Source organism: Rhinolophus hipposideros (assembly GCF_964194185.1).
Source record: "Rhinolophus hipposideros genome assembly, chromosome: 8".
NCBI lineage: Eukaryota > Metazoa > Chordata > Mammalia > Chiroptera > Rhinolophidae > Rhinolophus > Rhinolophus hipposideros.
Genome location: NC_138054.1, coordinates 90,238,088 through 90,259,218, shown reverse-complemented (window position 1 = coordinate 90,259,218; position 21,131 = coordinate 90,238,088). Strand labels below are relative to the sequence as shown.

The window sequence follows — 21,131 nt, the reverse complement described above, 5'->3', positions numbered from 1 at the left end:
CTACTGACTTCTTTAAACAAGGGTCTGATTCAAACGCTGATCAGAGTCAATCATAGCAAAAATAGTTCAATATTAGGCAAATACTTGAAACATTAGGCAAATGTTATCTGAATGGACATTTTCCTTTTTTGTAATATTAAGGTCCATGTTTTCTACCACAGACCATCATTAGCATATAGAACATGAGTAATATGTATATTACTTATGTGCAGTACGTCAACATTTGTATTTCTCTAATTTTTCCTACTCTCATATCTAAGAATTAAGTTGTTCATAGGAAACCAATTTAGTTTAAAATTCGAGGAAGGGTAATCAGTAGAGAAAAATCTACTTGGATTTAATTCAAAATTAGCAAGTACATATTCTACGTTGCACAAAATACGGTATGTCTATGTTTCAGGTTTCAAGTGAACTGTAAAATTTTTCAGACTGAGATTTCTTTAGACAGAATTTCAATGTTATGATTCAACTTACGTAAGTTTACATGATATAAAACGATGTATGTACACAAACAAAGATCCAAAGACAGCATGAAACTACGTGACTGGGAGATTGTAGTGAGGTTTCAACTCCCCTTTAATGTTTTTATAATGACATTCTAACACTAGGAAAAATCCACAGAAAATTTATAAAAGAAGAGAATGAATGGATTCGTGTGAGATTACCTCCAGGATTCTCCTACCATCAACATTTTTTGAATGACTACATGAGACGCTCAACAACTGGAAATCTGACATTCCTAAAATAAATACCATACAATTAAGCCTTCCCCTAAACTGCAGACATAACATTTAAACATAAATACCAAGACTACGGACACCCTGAAACTCCTGTGACGATGACGTGAAGGCTGTGGGAGGCTTTCTTCCCCGTCATCGTCACTCTCTGGCTTCACCTCCACAACCTCCTGCTCTCTCTCTATATATAGGACCTTAACTCTGGTTTTGCTGTGAATACCATTTTCTACAGCTGCCACACAAACAGTAAATAAAATTCATTGTGTTTTCACCCCACCAAGCAGCTTTGTCTTCCAGCACATCCAGATGCCTGGCTTGAAAAGAGTGAACAATGAAAACAATGTTTTCTCCGGCAGACATCCCCAGAAAGGGCGTAACAAAGGCATCTGAAGACGCTGCTGAGGAAAGACACCATGCCAACAGCTGTGTGTACTCTGTGCGAGTAATTCCTTGACCAGCCACATGGGTTCATTGGATTACAAATATTCAGAAAATTAGTTTGCCAGGCCCTGCCAATTTTGGAAGGAGAATTTTCATTTATATTTATGATAAACTGAGCTTTAAATTGGAGGACATTTTAAAATTTATGAATTTGAAAATCCATGCACACGGCCAATTAAGGTTTATTGCCACCATGGATTCACTATCTTTGGGTAACATTTTCAGAGGTTATTTGTATCTAGGTTGTTCACCTCAATGTATTACATTAAAATTGGTATAAAATATTTAAAGGGAAGCATATTTCAAGATGAAAGCTACAGTTAACCAAGATGAAATGGAAACACTGCAGGAATGTCGTAAGCAACAAAACCCTTCCCTCTGCAACACCTGGATTTTTGCTGAAAGCTCATTCAACATAAAAATAATTTCCAAAACAAAGACAGCCAAGTGGATGGGAAGCAAAGGGTGAAATGCACAGCTCGGTGGAGCACCCAGTCATACAACCTTGCAAGTCAGGCCAAACTCCACAAGGAAAATGCAGGCCCTGAATTTTAAAAAGAATTCAATTAGCATCCCCAGTATTTCCATAATCAACAGCTGAATGCTAATTAAGAGCCCAGCATCAAGCAGCAATGGAATCCCAGTGCAATACGCAACAGCATAGCAGCAGCAAACGCTACCCTCAGCCAGCATGTATAAGTAAACAGAATTAATAACCACTGGAGCATGGAAGGGAGACTTAATCCATTTCCATCAGGTGCAGTTCAGCCTGGGGGCCTTTGTGTTATATTTAAATGTGTTCATCATGTTTAATTAAAAACCTAATGATCTAGGGTTTCAGGTTTTCTAAAAAGTTCTGATCTGTATTTTCCTCTTCTTTGTAAGTTCCACTGATTTGGATGGCTTCCTGAAAAGGAACAATATTTTTAGCACAACCAGTTGAGTGAAACTGGTTAACCATCAACTAACCCAGCAGCCAGCCATTCATGGGGGCTCCATCCTGGCCCAAACCATGGTATTTAATACACATCTTGAACTGACCTAGCATTTCTTCAAAAATGCTTCTGTGATCTGACCAGTTTATTTAGTCTGAAAAACGGCCATGAGCTAGCTACCAAGGTGTTTCTCAGTCACTCCGCTACAGAAGAGTTCATTTGTCACTATCTGGCCTAGGATTTGACAGAAATTGGCATAAATCTGGCTTAGCTCAACAAGATTTAAGGTATCTCAGCCCCAAAGCAACTTCAAAAAGAAGTACTATAGCTACACACACACACACACACACACACACACACAGTCACAGGAATTACCAAGAGAAAGTGTGAAATGAAAGGCACCCATTGCGTAATTTTGAGGCCTAAGACCTCAAGGATTAGCGATTATCTGAAGATCTACGAAGAGGAGGTTAGTGATATTGTTATTACTACTAATAATTTGGGAACTTCTTCCAAAAGTGAAACTTTGAAGGTCAGCTTTGGATGCGTATAAAAGTTTTTCTCTTTGATGCTGATGAATAATTATTAACTAGTGCAAGTACTGAAATGCTGGATGGAGGGCAATCATAATTATAGTGAAGGATCTTTAAAAGCAATTCTCTTGAACAGAGTCGTCAATATTCCTGAAGCCCCTCCGCGGTGGAGACATGAGTCTCTACCAGACATGATTCCCACCATTCCTAAGTTCTCACTCTTAATCACTTTACCAACCAGTAGGGCAATCAACTCAGCACTGAAGACAGTGAGGAACACAGCTCTGGTGATGACACAAAGCGAGCACGAGGGGCAGAGGGTTTACGAGCTGATGAATGATGTGAAGAGGAGATGCACCCACCCCCTTGGAGAGGGGGCAGACACCGTGGGGTGGGTGAGATCGCACCAAGCCTGGAGGACGGTTGGGGCTTGGATGGGCAAGGCCATTCTGGGAACAGCAGACCTGCGGAGCCAGCAGGTACACGGGTTGCCTGTTCGCAGCCCAGCCAGGGATTCGGGCTGCCAGGTGCTCATTTGACCAACTCTCTTACAGGGTGTTCAAGTCACATAAATGCAAATGAAAACACCCACGCTGCTGTAGTTAGATCCAGCTGATAGACTGAAGGCAACGAAGTTTAAAAATAACGAGGACATCCAAGTACAGAGAAAACACAGGGACAAAGAGGGGAGGAAGGCCCATGTACTTATTTCAGTGGGGACACATTTGTTTTGCTTATTCTTGTGATTCCTGGGTGAGAAAATTTGGTAAATCCACCAGACGGAGACCACACGAACACAGCAGGTGTTTTCTTACAGCCAAAACCACACTGGGGTCAAGAGTTGTGTTGGTTTATGTGCCTTGTTTCTACATGAAACTATTCCAAAATTTGATTTGGATGCCTTCATCAGAAGATTCCTCCAGTTTGTCAATTATTCAGTCATCCTCTCTCATTCATTTTGGAGGATTTAGAAAGTGAAGCTGGACTTTGTACAACTAAGGGCACCATGTGACCCGCAAGCCCTGTGAAACTGGACGGCGGCCCAAACATTTTCTCCAAGCTTCCACTGAACTCCGCAGCAGCTAAAGACCAGGTCCTGTTCTCAGAGTAGGCAGCACCTGGAAGTCCTTATTTTTTCTTCAAAACAAAGCCGGCCTTCCCAATGTGTGCAGCCCCTCTCCGTCCCACCAGCTACTAAGCCCCGGCCTGAGCAGCAGCGGTGGCAACCCGTCCACCTCGTGCCCGGTGTAAACAGTGCTCTAGCAAAAGAAGCCAACTTTCTTTTACACAGGAAGCGCTTGGAATTCAAAAATTCCAGAGGGAATGAAAGGTCAAGGGAGAAATGAAGGGGGAGCGGAGAGGGTCATGGCTACTGAGGCGCTGGGGAGGCAGGCGGGAAACGGGAGGGGCCGTGCGGGAGGAAGATGAAGGCAGGAGGCAGATGAAGGCAGGAGGCGAGCAGAGGAGAGACAGAACGGAAATGGAGGAGGAAGGCGGAGAACTGGAGGAGAGCGAGGGTGAGAACTGCTGTGGTGCAGACGCCCTGACAAGGACCGGAAAGCTGACCACAACCCACATTCGTTCCACCTTTCATCTCCTTATGGCTTTCTTCTACAAAGGCTTCTTGGAGAATTCAAAATTTTTATCAGCCAAACCTCTCATCTCCTTCTCACATAAACAGGTCTACAGTGAAACACAACATCAATGCAACTTTTCAAAGCAAGTGAGTTTAGCATTTTTACTTTGGCCAATGTCTGAACAATGACAAATGTTTCAGGTTTCCATCTCTTTACTAATCATGTCAAGTTCTTAAGTTTTTAATTTCAAAACGGCAACACCAACTTCATCAGAAGTCCGAGGGACTATTGCAAAGGCGCTCCCTTGCTGGACCTTCAGGGCCCACGTTGGTCCACCCCTGCTGTCTCCTTGGTTTCCCCTTCCTCTCTGCTCCCCCCCACCCTCACCTATTGCCACCTGTGACCACAGTCTCTTGCTCCGCCTTCAGTATCCATCCATTTCTCCCCACTGCAGCCACGCTCCTCAGTCTCCCGTTTGCGCCTGGACTCGCACAGCAGCCCCCGAGGCCCCCTCTGCACTCAGCAGGGCGCCCACTCGCAGGAGGAGTCTCTCCTCTGCTCAGAATCTGCAGCATGAACAGCAAGATGCCGTCCACGGGTCCACAGACTGCACCTGACCTGCCCCTGCAGGACCCCCTGCCCCCACCTCCAGACAATACAATACATTCCTGTCTATTTCTCGAACATGCCGGGCATGCTTTCTTCCACATCAGGGCCCAGAATTGTCTGCCCCCTGATATCCCAAAGGCTCATCTCCTTATTTCACTGAGGTCTTTGCTCAAATGGCACTTACCAGGCCTTTCCTGAGCCCCCTTACAAAAGACAGACAGCACCCCTACCCAGTTCACCCCCACCCTCCTTAACCTACTCTGTCTTCCTCAGCACATGCAGCACCATTTGACACAGACTGATTTACAGATGGTCTCCCTCTTAAAACACAAGCCTTATGAGGAGGGACCCTGGGTTCCTTTTGATACCGCTCCTGGCACACAATAAGCACGCAATAAATATTACTGGAAAAGAACCGAAAGAGTAGGATCACACCACCACATAAAACTTGGCATATTCTGAAATACAGGTGAGGAACTTACTACGTGTTTCAGTGCCAGCCTTCACCTTAATTGCCCTCAACCTGAAGGGCAATACCTTTCAAACGTCACAAGATGGGCGTGCAGCTTCAGGAGATCTCTACTGAGACACGTATCCCTGGGTTGGTAAGTCTGTATTTGTGGGCACGTTTCTATCGCCCTGCCTTCTTTAATGGGCCATAAAAACAATGAACATGGAAGAGATACTGTATTTATTTAATCAGGTATGCTTCTGGCTTTTGGCTAACGTCCTACAGCAGGTTAGAAATCCTGCCAGCCCTCAAGACAAAAAAAGCCACCGGCCCTACTCTAGGTTATGTATCAACGGGTTTTAACAAACTTATGTCTTAAAACAGGGAGCTTGCACTCAACCCAAATTAACTTTTTAAAAGAGCAACTTTCAATTTCTTCCCTTTCCACGAAACCTGGGGAAATCTTTCCCACTATCTACAGGGCCCAAGCTTACTCAAATCAAGCCTTTCTGTACAATCCTGAGGCTTAGAGGCTCTTTCTCTCGCCTGACGAGGTCATGGCCAGTCTGTGCACATGACTGGGTCTTTGGAATGAGCAACTTTCCCCGCAAGCAGCAGGAGGTCACCCACTGAGAAGCCAGTACCCAGTGATCCAGGCCCCAAGGCACACTCGCCTCCATGCTTACCACTTCGTCCTCGGTCCAGCACTTTTCGATCAGCTTGGGCACAGGCTTCTTTACCAGGCGCTGCAGGGCTTTGCCGGCGTCATAACTGCTTTCATGTAGCTAAAACAACAACAATTTTAGTCAGTTAATCACACCAAATTACAGAACCGGAAGCAAATCAACAAAAGGGAAGCCCCGCCCTTACTCTCTCTAATAGAAGAATTGTTAAATGGGCATACAGACTCCCAATCATTTTAGTCAGCACGATTAATTTGTTCTTATCCAACCGCCCTCCCGGTTCCAGCTGTTCTTGGAGAGGGAGACAGGTAAGTAAGGCAGAGAACATTTTGACAATAACAGGAATAGAATTAAGAACAACAATAACACACACTTATTGAACAGCTGGCCTGGCACAGTGTCAAGCACATTCCATGCATTGGATTATCCTTAATCCAATGACGAAGGTGCTCTCTCATTTAATCTTATGGGGCAGGAACTATTTATTATCACCCCCTTTTACAGATGAGGAAAGTAAGGCATTGAAATTTCTAGCAAAGGTGCTTACCACATGAAACCAGTAGGCAGGCGACAGGGCCAGGACTCAAACCCAGCATGACCCTGACTTGTCCCACTCTCCCCAAAGCAGCCTAACAACACACTAGATTATGTTGGTTTCCTTAAGCATTTCCTAAGTCTTTTCAACAGTAGTCATTTCACTAAAAAAATTTCAAGTACCTAAAATAGAAGAGCTTTTTAAAGAAACGAATAATTCTGCAACAGTATATTAACTTTTCAGTACATATGAATGAAGAGACTAGTTTATCTACACATTCCTTTCAGGACCAGATTCTCTCTCATGAAAGCTAACTGAGAACTTTTTGCACTCTGTACCCTTTTCAACCCTGGATGCGCCTGGCACCGCTGACCCTTCTGTATCTTGCAAAGACACTCCTGCCAGGCTCCTGGGAACCCACCCATCCCTCGTTCCTGAGTCTCAACTGGCTGACAGTGGAGAGAAACAGCAGGTAGAAGACCCCCTTGCTCAATCTACCTCCCCGAACTGTGGCTTTTCCAAATTTCTCACGGAAACCTGCCTTTCCTCTACAGATCCACTTCTCTGCCACGAGAATCTGTTTTGGATAAGACTTGTAACTCCAATGCCTAACATGGTCGGTAGCTTAAGGTGATAACAGAAGAAATACATGTTAAATTCATAAATAAATGCCTTCAATTAGCATCGCCAGGTAGACTCAACCCAAATCTAAATCTCTGTTCATTTGAATTCATTCAGCCTTATGCTGACTGAGTATCTATTACGTCCCAAGCACTGTACTAGGCCTCGGGGGTGCAGCAGTGAACAAAACGGGCAGAGGCATCTCTTCTCCCCCAGAGTGAACAGTCTGATCTTTTCACCTGTGCTTCAACCCCTCATTTGAATAATTCACCAGCATTTGCTGAATATTCAGTACAATTAAGGCATACACCTTATTAAGTCATTAAGTTTTCATTTCTAGGAAACTCACAAACTAGTGGAGAGGGGTAGTGGGGATACGGCACGTGCAAGATGACAAGATGGAGCAGGCTGTAGTAGTTATTGTCACCAAGGTGCAGACAGAGCTGCAGCCTCACAAGAGGAGAGAGCCCTGTGCTTGCGCTCTAACGACAGAGCCATCACAAGGACGGACAGACTGCCTCCCTAGCAATGGCTGTAGCACCAGCGCTGGCATAGAAAGAGCCTATGATAAACGTTTGTTGAATGAAATAAATATTTGAAACATATATAGCAAGTCTCTTTTCTAACTACTCAACTGCTACCATGTTTCCCCGAAAATAAGACCTACCCCAAAAATAAGCCAGACAGATGCACTGAGTATGTTATGACGATGTTCCAGAAGATGACATGACTGTATTTAAATGTAGATTGTTGTCCATGAAAAAATAAGACATCCCCTGAAAATACGCCCTAATGCATCTCTTGGATCAAAAATTAATATAAGACCCGGTCTTACTTTGGGGGAAATACGGTATAAGACCCAGTCTTATTTTCGGGGAAACACAGTATTAGAAGGGATATCACAAAAGCCTGTTTTCATTGCTCATTCATTAAACAGAATGTATTACAAATTAAAATTTCCTGCAAATTCTCACAGTTTAGAGGACCCCAGTTTATTTTAAATCCAGACTGTCCAAGGAATTCAAGGCTGTGTGTTAACTATAATAATAAGTCAACCACCTTAAAACAAAACAAAACATCTACAACCACAAATGCTGGACCCTACTTTGGTGGTGGTACTACGTGTGGGGCTGTGGGTATAATGATATGAATGCTAGATATTAACTTATGACATTTAGCATTAGACTACTTAAAAAAATAAAATAGTACACTATACTATAAATACTATACTAAATAAATATGCTACACAAACTAAATACTAAAGTGCTATTATTTGCAAATGCTTGCAAACCGTATAGTCTAGCCTTCTTTCAGAAGTATAAAAAGATAAAAATAAAATTAGATTTTCATATTTTGCCTAATGTCTGGAACAAGAAGATATTTTCCAAATTCTATAGTATAACGAGGATCTATAACGAGAGCTTAACAACATGGATTGGAACTGAACAAAAGGAAAAATTGCATCCCTATTTAATTTTTTTAAAAGCACACATTTTAGTGATAATCTGAAATTCATTCAAGTTGATCAAGTTATAAATTCTTAATACAATGCGCATGGCAAGCTAACAACCTTTTACAAGAGGTAATTATAGCATATGGGGTAATAACAAGGAGAGATTAAAAACAATGGACCTAGGAATCAGACTATGGATTCAAATTCTAGCTCTAGGGCTTATTAGGCAGTGACCTTGGCAAGTTACTTAATCTCTTTGGGCCTCAATTTTGTCATCCTTAAAAATGAATATAATGGTTTTCTGGTCAAGATGGCAGAGCAGGTAAATGCTGTGCTTGCCTCCTCCCATGACCACATTAAAATTACAACTAAATTATAGAATAATCAACCTGGAGAACTATCTGAAGTCTGGTGGAAAGAAGTCCTGTAACCAAGGATATAAGGAAGAAGCCATGTCAAGACTGAAAATAACATTGAATGCCAACTGTAACTGAAAATAAATAAATTTTTAAAAAATGATGGGAAAAGACACAGAAAAATAAAAATGAGTATAAGAATAACATCTAGTTCTTAGGGGTATGGTGAGAATAACATTAGAAAATACATGTAATTTACTTAGAACCATACCTAGCACATTAGTATGCTAAATGTGTTAGCTATTCATTTTTAAAACGAAAGAGAAAAAAATAAAGGAAGCACTCTATTCAATTTTCATCAATTTTCTAGATTTAGAGGATAGCCTTCCCAGAAAAAAAATTGTTAAACTATAAACAAAACCACTTGTGTTTCACATAATTACCTATGTTAATAATTTATGAAATTTGATTAAAACTCTGGTGCAGTACACACAAAAAATTTAAATCTTATGTGGCTGATAGGAAATTTACTCATAAAAACATGAAGCCCATTGCGAACCTGAATGAATGGTCTACGTTAAATCACATCATTCTCTCATCCCTACGACATTCCTGCCTTTTGGTGAACCGAGGAGAGCTTTAAATGATGGCTGGAAGAAATGTGCTGAGTAGCTTGATGAACTTGCTGCTGTGGTTGTTTGGTTTATTAGAGAGGCTCACGACTGCTTGCACGATGCCCCGCAGCTAAATTTCTAATGAGGTGCTTAATAGAGAAAGAGGCATTTTCCCCTAAACAAATCCCAGCACTAATGCTTCCTTTACAAAAGTTGATTTCAGATCACACTTCTCTAGGGTGAAGCTCTTGCAATTTATAGGGTAACCTGAGCGTCCTTCCTTTACTCTGTTTCTAAATAAAGGGTGACTCCCCCCTTTCATTTGATCCACTGCCTGCCTGTCCCATTAAAATATTCCTATTCCTGACCTTTCCATTATATAAACTCAATAAATATTTAGAGAGTCTACTTCTCTCACCCCTACAGAAAGACACATTTGAAAAGTAAAAGGTGTGGGATTATTTACCAACAGTAACGGAAGATTTATTGAGCAAATGAAGTGAGGATATTATTGTGCTGTCATCAATCATTCGTACAGGCTAGTACAAAAGCTGGGTCAAGGGGCTGTTCTGGGATGCCCTCTTAGGGAACCAAAGGAACCTTCTAAAAAGGAACCTTCTAAATAGTCACCTTCCACTCTCCAGGAAGCTTGTCAGAGTCTTTAAAGAAATATATCTTTAAAGAAATACTTTAATCATATTTTATTAAAGATATACTGCTAACATACTGAAAGTGTTATGGCCCACACAGCTTCACAAAAATGAAGATTATCTTTTGAGCACTCTGAGAAATTACTGGAGTTCAAGATACTTGACTCCTTCCACAGATATTTAGTGAGTGCCAACCTATGCCAGATACTATTCCAGGTGCTAGGGATAGCTACAGCTGAGCATAAACAGAACGGACACGAGAAATGTATGACTGAGAATGGTGGCACCTGTGAGACTCATTTTACAGTACTGGTCTGGTACGACACACCTATCGAAAGGTCACATGCAAGCTCTAAAGTCCTAAAAGGTTGGGTTACTCCCTTCTTTGCCCGATGTATCACGTGCAAGTAAGCCCTTCTTGAAAGAGGTTTGTTTTCGAGCTGATTATAAAGATTTTCTTTCTTCAGACTGGGGTCAAACTAGTGTCTAAGGAAGAGCTAAACTGGATATTTCAACTGTATTCCTCATGTAAATTAGAATTGGTTAACTTACCAAAATACTGGCTATCTTAAATCTCTAGAAATTGTATTTAAAAACAATCCTTTCCAACATAGCATTTAGCTCTGAAGAATTAGAAAGATTTCATCTTGTGAAAAACATTACACGGGTTTCAAATGTTAAACAACTGATCATGTCACACAGATACATCTACGTAGTCAGGAAATTAAGTTCAGGCTTCGCAACACTGCTAAGGTTAAAGGTCCTTAAACATGGATAAGATTTTCTACCATTTCCCTAGACAAAACTGTTCAAAGAAATTACAATGAAGATGCAGTAGAGGGACAAACCATCAGACGCCTTACAGCTTTCCTTTGCAGCCTTGGAAAAGCAATTAAAGCCAAGATAAGCAAACCTGTCTGTCCACTTTGCAGCCAAGCCAGGCTGGTCAAGTTTGGGATTAAATGCAATTTTAATGTAGCGTAGAGATATTTGTATATCGTTGGAGCCACAGGGGAAAGATCATTGCAAAAAGCAGGGATCAAGACACAGCGTCTTTACACAGCTTCCAATCTTTGCAAGCTCCTGGTGGGAGAAGCACTTAGCTCTTACACCATCCCCATCACCCCGACAGCCACTGAAGCAGGATGTCACTCAGCAGAGACCCGTGTTCAACTACATCATCAGAGGTGGACGTGCGTTTCACTCAGCAGTCAGGGAAGCAGAGATTTGTAAACCTGCCGCTCCCGCGTTAGCGTTACTAAACTGCAAGGCTGCACTTCTACCCAGGTAAAATCTATTTCCCCTAAAGCACAGATCAAGATCTGGGGATTTGATACAAAATGGAGATTCTTCACCAACCCACTGCCAGCCTTTCAAGTCATGGAACGTCCCTGTTGGGCTGTTTCCCAGCAGCTGGTCAGCTGGTCCCCTGGGCTTGCTCCACAGAATCCTCAGATGGTGTTTCTTCCCCCGTGTTGGTTTGCTCCTTGTGAAAGAGCTAACAGGAACTCTTCCCTGGGAGGTACGCAGCCTGCTCTGCCACGCCTTCTGGTGCCAGGAAAGCCAGTGGGACATCGCAGCCTCAGAGGCAGGCCTCTCACACCGGATTCTCTCTGCCTTCCGTTCGTTCAACAAAGAGTTACTGAGCACCTCCTTCTGCCAGGTATGGTACCAGGTGCCCACAAAGAGGCCACAAGTGAGCTAGCAGAGCGGACCTGGGAGCTGAGTAACAAACTCCTGGGCTGGTTCCATGGTAATAAACACAACCGCCACACTGAATCACGTAGCGTCCAAGACACTGCCCTCAGTAACTGGACCCATTTAGCCAGCTGCATAAAAGGCTCCCAGTGACTCCAGGGCTCAGCAGCCCCTCCTACCTACACTGTCCCCTCACCAGTGCCTTCTGTAGCCTAGTGAGCACAGTAAGGATCTGAGGCAGGAGACAGATTCTTGGCAGCAGCTCTGTCACAAACCAGCGGAGCTGAGGCTCCCATCTGTGCAATGGGCCTAACACCACCGTCCCTCAGCGGTGTCAAAGGACAATGGGAAGCATTAAATGACACACAGTGTGACAAGACACTCTAAAATGTCAAAGGGCAGTACCGCCATGGGGAGCAGTGTTTTCGGTCCGTGGCTCTTCCCGAAGACTATTCAATGGCCAGAGGTACAGCCAGCAGGCTCCTCACCCTCAGCTGGCTCATTACAGCCTCTGACCTCTCTGTGATGAGCAGGAAGAAAGGATCATGCCACAAGAAGAAAAACACATTTCTGCATAATTGCCCAAGTTAAATCTGCTACTCTCATTCTGCCTGACAAATCATCCTTGCTTATTACTTTCTATAATTTAATATATATAAGTGCTTTACTGGCAAGCTTCTCGAAAGAATGAATAATACTTAATGACTGCCTGCAGTTTAATTAACTCATGATTGAACTTCTCATGGATTGCTATAAACATTAAATTATATCCTTCCTCGAAGCTACCCTGATGGAAATCTTGTTTCAAGCTTTAACTCTCCTGCCTAAACAATTGTGAAATTTCAGGAAATCTGTATATTGGACAAAGAGGTGAGAGAACCAACCTTAATGCCTGGCTGTAAAGTGCGTTATTTTATAGAGCAAGGACGAGGTCTTAATTTAAATAAGATTGAAAATGTGCACATGTCCGAACACCTCATTATATTACAGCAATCATTAAACATCTCTGGATCTCGGGCAGTCTTATTAGCATAAACTGCGTATTACCACAAGATTTCGAGTTTCTACGCTGCCTCCTCATCTTAGCTGCCATTTTCTGTCTGTGTGATGTTGCAAATAAATTTTCCTTTTGGCATGGCTCAGCTGTCAGGAACCTCTGTTCCATAATGAACCCATGAATTACATCGCCCGGCTCTGACATCTCTGGTCTCACACATCAAAATATTGTTCTTCAATTGTAATTTATAACTTAATTTAAATGTCTCTTTTCCTGTGACCTTTTTAGATCAAATGGCATTGCGTCTGGCAGTTCCTACTACACCAAAGCATCCTTTTACAATTATAGCCATTATTATACCTGTAGAAAGAGCCTATATAAGTTAGACTACATTCACACGAAATATTAAATAATTGCAGTCCATTAAGAACCACATTAGATTTCAAGGTCTTTTGTTCTGCAAAATACACTGCTTATTTGTAATAAACACATAGCTTTAATTATTTCAACTATTATAATAATATTAACATAAGCTGAGAAAGATCTTGCTGAAATATGTCTGAGACAAAACTTTAATAAAATTTTTTTCTCAGAATGCATGATTCACAGATGTCAATATACTTTCATTCATACCTCCATCACCAATGACCTATTACCAAGCTCAAAATATGAGACATATATACATTAAAAAACTAGAAAAAGAAAACTAAGAGCACAATGTTTATTTGTGTTTGGACAGTGTCACCCTGAATAATGCTCTTTAAGCATTAGAGAGGCTAAATTTGTCTAAATATTCTTATGGGAGCACATTTTAGAGATAATGGCAAAGACATGGAATTTGACTGGTGAGAGTAGGGGCTGAGGGAAAGATCCAGTTAGTGTTCAGAAGGAAATATATAGTAGTTGCTGGACCAACATCTGAACAACCAGGGTTCGGGCATGATGCCGGCCCCTGGAGCGACAAAGGAGAAAGGAGAGGGTACCAAAGTTTGTTGAGCATCGGATGTTCTAGGAACTGTATCGGGCCTTGTGATTTAGTCATTCCTCACCCCGTCCTTTTGTGGCAAGAGTACTAAAAATCAGGAAACAAAATGGAAAAGTTCAGGATCTTGCTCAAGGCCACTTCCCTAAGCGAGTGGAGCGTGGACTCCAACATCAGCCCCGGTTCTAGGAAGAAGCCTGAGCCTCAGGCCAGAGCAGCTTCGGCTGAGGCTCTTCTCCAGCTGCAATGACATAGCACGCACTGTGTTTTCTTCCCTCGGCGGTAAGCGTGGGTAGGCAGGAGGAGAGAACTGGCAGCTGAGAGAAGAGGGAAACACACACATACAATAACAAAATAAATGCTATCCTAGAAACACACAAAGTGCCAATGAACCCTGACTGGGGTGACACTTGCTGTTTGAAAACCCCAGATGACGTCACAGAGCAGGTGTTGAAAACCAACAAGCAGTATAATATGACTGACCTTGCCTATACTCAATGAAAGTAAAAAGGAAAGTTGAGAAAAAACCCCAAAAGTTCTTATAGCCAGGCAAAACGCTAAATAAAGTGAAAGAACAAAAGCAGGGCTAGATTCTCAAACACAGTTTTTCAATGACTTATCACACAGAAATAAAGAGAACTATTACAAGAGTTATTGTAAGGAGATGGATGAGAACAACAAAAAAGGAAAAACAAGAGATCTCGACCAAAAGATTCAAGAAATGAAAGGGAAATTCAAGCTATACTAGAAATACTGAACAACAAACCAAAAAGCATATGATCTCACCAGGAGAAAATAAACGGAAGGGGAAACAGTGGACCAAAAATCTGTACAGGAGAGACAAAAGGATGACAGAAACCTTTGAAGAAGATTCCTATGAGGAAAAACCTGTAATTCTAGAAAGTCAAGTGAAAGCTGCCCTGAAAGTATTGGGAAGAAATAAATCACCAGCGGTAGATGGGATACTGAAAGAATTTTTTCAAGCCACAGAGACTGAAATCTGTCAAAATCCTAAAAAGAATGTCAACAAATATGGAAAATAAAACAATGGCCTACAGACTGGAAATATTCAAAACACATCCCAATCTTCAAGCAAGTAGCTACCAAGGAGTACAGTCACTATAGGACTGCCCTGTGCTCAAGTTTAACTTATTATGTACATAACTATAACAAGTATGCTTATTATCTATAAGTGATAACCTTATTTACTTCCTAAAATTGTTATGAGGATTATATGAATTCATTCATAAAAAGCACATAAGCGTTGCCTAACATATAAGCACTAGATCAACATACAAACTTTAATTTTATTATTATTATTAACGTTGTTAATGACATCAGGCAGCTGACCAATAGTTGACACGTAATAAAATGGAAATAACAGTGATCAACTTAAGGTCCCGTGCCTGGGTCAAAATTCAGTCAAAAAGCTGAGGGTGGGAGAGAAAACGGCTTAGCAGAGGCAAATATAAAAAGAAAAATGAAACAAAACAAGACCAAAACACAAGAAAAAAAGAATGTGATATACATATATTAATAAAAGCTTAGACTACATTAAAAAGACGAGCTTTTAGGGAAACTGAGGATAACTCCTTGCCACCGTATGCTGATCAGATCTGGGGAATGTTACTTAAGTGTAGGTATTATATTTGGAAACACGCAAAGTTCACCAGAGGAGAAATAAAACGGTTATACATAAAAATGGCTAATACTACACCACGGGTGAAACTCAAAAACATTACCCTCAGTTAAAGAAGCCAGTCACCAAAAAAACCACATACTCTATAATTCCATTTATAGAAATTCTCAGAATAGGCAAATCCACAGAGATGAAATAGTAGTTGCCTACGGGTGAAGGGGAGGGGGAAATGAGGAGTGACAAATGAGTACAGACTTCTTTTTGGGGTGATGAAAATGTTGTAAAATTGATTGTGGTGATGGCTGCACAAATGTGTTAATATACTGAAAGCCGTTAAATTGTACACTTTAAAGGGGTGAAATATAGGGTATGTGAATTATATATCAATAAAGCTAGTATATAAAAAGGAGAAAAAAATAAATGGCTAAAGGAACTTGAGAGTGGTGCCCATGGCAAAGTGTGATGGGGGCCACAGCTGTGGACAGGCGTATTGGGAGCATAAGTAAGAACTTAGAGCAAAGGCATTTCTGTGAAATGCTCAAAAATGAAGCCTCTGCAGGAAGTCAAGAAGGTGCCATGACCAGAGTCTGTTCATATCTGTGCCCTTTATCTCCCCTTCTGCCCCCAAGAAACTCATGTTGAGGGCAAAGAATAGAGGGGCTCATAAAATTCAAGAGTATCTAAAAAGGAATGAAATATTAAAGCATTAAGTTTAAAAAGTCCTCTTCACCCAAATGTGACCAAAAGAATAAATCATGTATTTTGTGTTAAAAGTGTGGTTGGCTAGCTCTTTTGAATAGAAGTGAATTTATGAAGTTCTCAGCCCCAAGGGAGCCACCTTGGTAAATTTCTAAATGAACTGTTTTCAAAACAAAAGTTCAAAATGTTTTTGAATGGTCAAAATACAATAAATAAAAACTCAAGTTTATATTATGTTGGTGCAAAAGTAATCGCGGTTTGAAAGTTTAAAAATAATTGTGAAAACCGCGATTACTTTTGCACTGACTTAATATATTATTATGCTGATAATCAGTTGAAAAGGTCTTGACTATATCAGGAAACCTCAGCTACACAGTCTCCAATATCCAGTTATAACAGAAATAAAACAAAGTGTTTATCAAGATTGATTTATATAAGGTACTCTTCTGAAATTGATTGGATTTCCATAAAAAGAAATCATATAGCATATCGACTTCCCCCATTACTCTTTTCAATGACAAATCAAAGACTTGAGAGAAAAAACCTACCATCCTACAACCATTTACTCCTGACTAATCTGAATGGACAAATAGTAAAAAGAATGTCAGTGAAGGGTGTGGCATGGCGAAGGTCAGAAGACTCCAGGCCACAGGCTTTAGGCCCCTGTAATAACAGGGCCTCCTGGCTCTGCCTGATATGGGGGCCGGGAAATACCTGACATTCATTCAAGTCCTAACATTGCAAAGCAAATCCAGGGCCAGATGCTTTAGCGAAGTAAGAAGTCCATTTACGATGAACAAATACAAAATCTCCAACAGAAATTCCACAGACTTAATTTATTAGAATAAAGGAGAGAAAGGCGGGAAATGATCCCTAAAGTAGGCCTCTGTGCATATTGTGCTACGGCAACTTCACAACGCCAAATCAACTTCACACTTTGATTCTGGGTGATCAAAGTGACTTGAACTTGCTTGATTTATTCATTCATTCAATCATGCAACAATTATTTAGTGCCTCTTTACCATACACCAGGCACTGAGCTATGGCTCATAACACAAAGATGATTAATAGTCAATGGTTAACAAATAGTGATATTTATAGATCAGAGATAAAAAACTAACTAGTAAGCTATTGGAAGCGTTGAATTCTTTGTTGAAGGAGATGTGGATATGCATAAATAAATAAGCAACCAAATATATACTCTCTTGAATATGTAAAAAGCTTAATCCAAATGTCTAACAGCAATCCATATTTCAGGGAATAAAACTGTCCAGGCAGAGGTGAAATCTTTGCTGCATGATTATAAATTTTACTTATATATAAGTGAGCATACATATGTTCCATATTAGACAGAGAAAGAAACATAAAAATGCAAATAAGTTTCTAAGAAAGAAAAGTCAAAGTAATTTGAATTGTGTTAGGCAATGGGAAAGATATCTGAGCACAAAGAATGAATATCAATTTAGTAAAAAATAAGTCAGTATGGTATTTTCTAGAAAACCTTAGCCTCAAACTACAGGGCTATGCTGCAGTTTCTAAGAATAAATACAAAGGTCTATTTTGTAAAAGGCCAAATTAATGTGAGCACCTAAAGATGGCTGGATTAATCCCATCAGAATGATATAGGCCATTTATCTATTATACAGCATTATGTTTACAAACTGTACGTAAGCTAAACGTGCATAGAGGAACCTAATAAAACGAAGACACACGTACATGGAAGAGTACACACAGAAACATTTCTATCTATGATCTTCTAGAGGGGGGAGCACCACTGCTCAGTCATATTTTAACTTAATGTTAACATATCATAAAATTACAAATAAAACAACTTTGCAGTTATAGGTGTTCACATCTAAAATAGTAAAATATAGTAAAACATGTCTTTGCTGACACACATTAAGGAGTACAACCCGTCACTAGGAACACCCTCCTGTTTCGGTAAGAGGCCACACATTTATTATATCTTTTTGCTCCACATCAGTAAAAAACTTTTTTTTTAATGTTAAGAAGTAAAAAGATACACACATTTTAACATGAATGAGCAAACACAGAACAACTGTATACCTCACTATTCTACAAGTTCACCACTAGACTAAAATTAGTAACTCACGTGGCCAAAAAAAAAAAAAAAAAGGATATTTATATATTTACTTCTGTGTTGTCCAATGAGGGCTCTGTTATTAAGAATGTACACATGTGGCTCAAGTTTTATATAACCTGAGAATCATCTGCATTGAATTAAAATGGACTAAACACTCCAAACAAAAGGTAGAGCTTGCCAGACTGGATAAAAAAAGAAACAATTAAAAAACTAAAGTATGCAAGAAATGCATTGTAAGTAAAAAGAAAAAGCAAGTTTTCAAGTAAGAAGCTGAAAGAAGATACACCACTCAGACAATAAGCATAAGAAAGCTAGAGGAGTTGTATTAATATCAGACAAAATTAAGTTCAAGATAGAGAGTATTACTGGACATAAAAGACAGTTACCAAAAAGGTAAAAGAGTCAATACATGGAGAAAGATGTTCATTCCCTTAATGAGACAACATTCAAACATATAAAGCAAAAACTAACAGAACCAAAAAGGAAAGATAACCAAGTCCACAATCACAGTTGAAGGCTTGAATGTATCACTCTCGGTAACTAATGATACAAGTAGATAAAAGAATTAGTAGGACACAGAAGATCTGAATAATAATATGAACCATTTTTTTAAAAAGCTGCCAGTTATGGAACAGTATACCTGATAACTGCAGAATATAAATTCATTACAAGTGCACATGGAACATTCACCAAGATAAATCACATACGAGCCAAAAAACAAAAGTGTCAACAGATTTCAAAAGACTGAAATCTTGCCGGGTACTCACTGACCACAAAAGAACTAATTAGAAATCACTAACATGGGGGGATCGGGTTGGGGGTGGTGGGTATCTCAAGTCTCTGGTAATTAAGCAATTTATTTCTAAACAATCCATGGGTAAAAGAAGAAATCAAACACAAAATGTTTTTAAATATTTTGAACAGAATGATAATGAAAGAACAAATCAAAATTTGTGATAAAATCAGTTATCTGAGATCTCTCTTTAGGAAGCTAGGAGAAAAAAAAGATCAAATTCACCCAAAATAAATAGGAAATAAATAATAAAATAAGATTGGAAATCAATGAAATAGAAAAGAAAATCAACGAAACCAAACGCTAACTATCTGAAACAACCAATAATGTTGATAAACCTCTATTTAGACTGATTAGAGGAAACAAATTAGCAATATTAGTAATAAAAGAAAGGTCAAAATTACAGATCCTATAGACATTAAAAAGATAACATAGGAATTAATTTTAAATTTTTACCAATAAATTTGAAAACCTACATGAAATGGACAAAACAGTTAAAAGACACAGATCAACAGATTACCAAACTGATACATGAAGAAACATAAAATCTGAATAGGCCTATGTCTATTTATAATTTTAAACTTTCCATTAAAAAAAAAAAAGTTTAGTCCCAGATGGCTTCACTGCGAATTCTATCAAACATTTCCCAAAGAAAAATAGCAATCCTTTACAAACTCTTTCATTAAAGAGAGTAGGAGGAAATATTTCCCAACTAATTTTTTGAAGTCAGTTATTACTCTGATATCAAAACCAAAGATATCATAAAGAAAGAGGTTTATGGCTCAATATCCATCATGAACACAGATGTAAGTTTTTAACAAAACATTAGCAAATTGAATCCAATAGTATACAACAAGCAAGCAGGATTTATCCTAGGAATGCATAGTTGGCTTAACATTTGAAATGAATCAATGTAATTCATCATGTTAACAAAATGAAGTACAAGAAAAAATAGCATCTGACAAATTTCAATGCCCATTTGTGATTAAAAAAAACCAAACCCAACAAATGTAGCTATAAAAGGGAACATTGTCAAAAAAAAAAAAGAAAAGAAAAAACCCTCCATTATACTTGACAGTGAATGACAATGTTCTTTCCCTAAGACGAGAAAGGAGGCAAAAACGTCCGTCCACTCTCATCATATCTATTCAGTATCATGCTGCAGGTCCAAGTGAGTGCAATCAAGCACAAAAAAGAAAGAAAATGCACAAATCAGAAAAGAAAAGGTAAAACTGTCTTTATTTGCAGATGACATGCTTATGTACACAGAAAATTCTAAGGAACTAACTAGAAAGCTACCAGCATTTAGCAGGACCAAAGTCTACAAGGTCAACACATAAAAACTATTGTATTTCTATTTATATCAATGAACACTTAGAAATGGAACATTTAAAAATACAATTCTATTAACAGTAGTATCTTCAAATAGTAATTACTTAGGATACATTTAACAAAATATGTGTAAGACCTGAAAACTACAGAAATCACACACAAACAAGAAACCTTTTGTAAAAACGGAGAGGTGTATCATGTTCAAGGACGGAAAGATTCAACATTGTTAGGATGTCAGTTCTTCCCAGACTGAGCCACAGATTCACTGCAACTCCACTCAAAAGTCCACCAAGTCTTTTTAAAACTAGAAACTGGCAAACTGATTCTAACATTTATATGGAAACGCAAATGACCTAAAATAGCCAAAACAATCTAAAAATCAAGGACAAAAATAAGAAGACTTACATTACCTGAATTCCTATAAAGCTGCAGTATTCGAAACACTGAGGCACTGATAAAAAATGATAGGTATTAGGTCAGTGAAACAAAAGAGAATCCAGAAAAAGACCAAACACATACAAGCAACTGACGTCCAACAAAGGTGTCAAGGCAATTCCACGAGTAAGGTCTGCTTTCAACACATGATGCTCCAACCACCAGCATCTGTGTGGAAACGGATTACCCATCCCCTACTTCGCGTCACATACAAAATTAATTCTAAATGAATTTCTTACAAATGTAAGAACTAAAAC

At 39.6% G+C, this 21,131-nt stretch overlaps 1 protein-coding gene across 2 annotated transcripts in view; it reads right to left on the bottom strand.

The window, feature by feature from the left end:
- The window catches only part of RERE (arginine-glutamic acid dipeptide repeats), a 280,788-nt gene that overhangs the window by 79,527 nt on the left and 180,130 nt on the right, over nucleotides 1-21,131 (bottom strand). For both annotated transcript variants that reach the window (XM_081057650.1, XM_081057651.1), the window contains one exon: nucleotides 5,970-6,068. In XM_081057650.1, coding sequence (XP_080913776.1) covers nucleotides 5,970-6,068 — 99 coding nt within the window. The remainder of the gene's footprint in view (nucleotides 1-5,969; nucleotides 6,069-21,131) is intronic.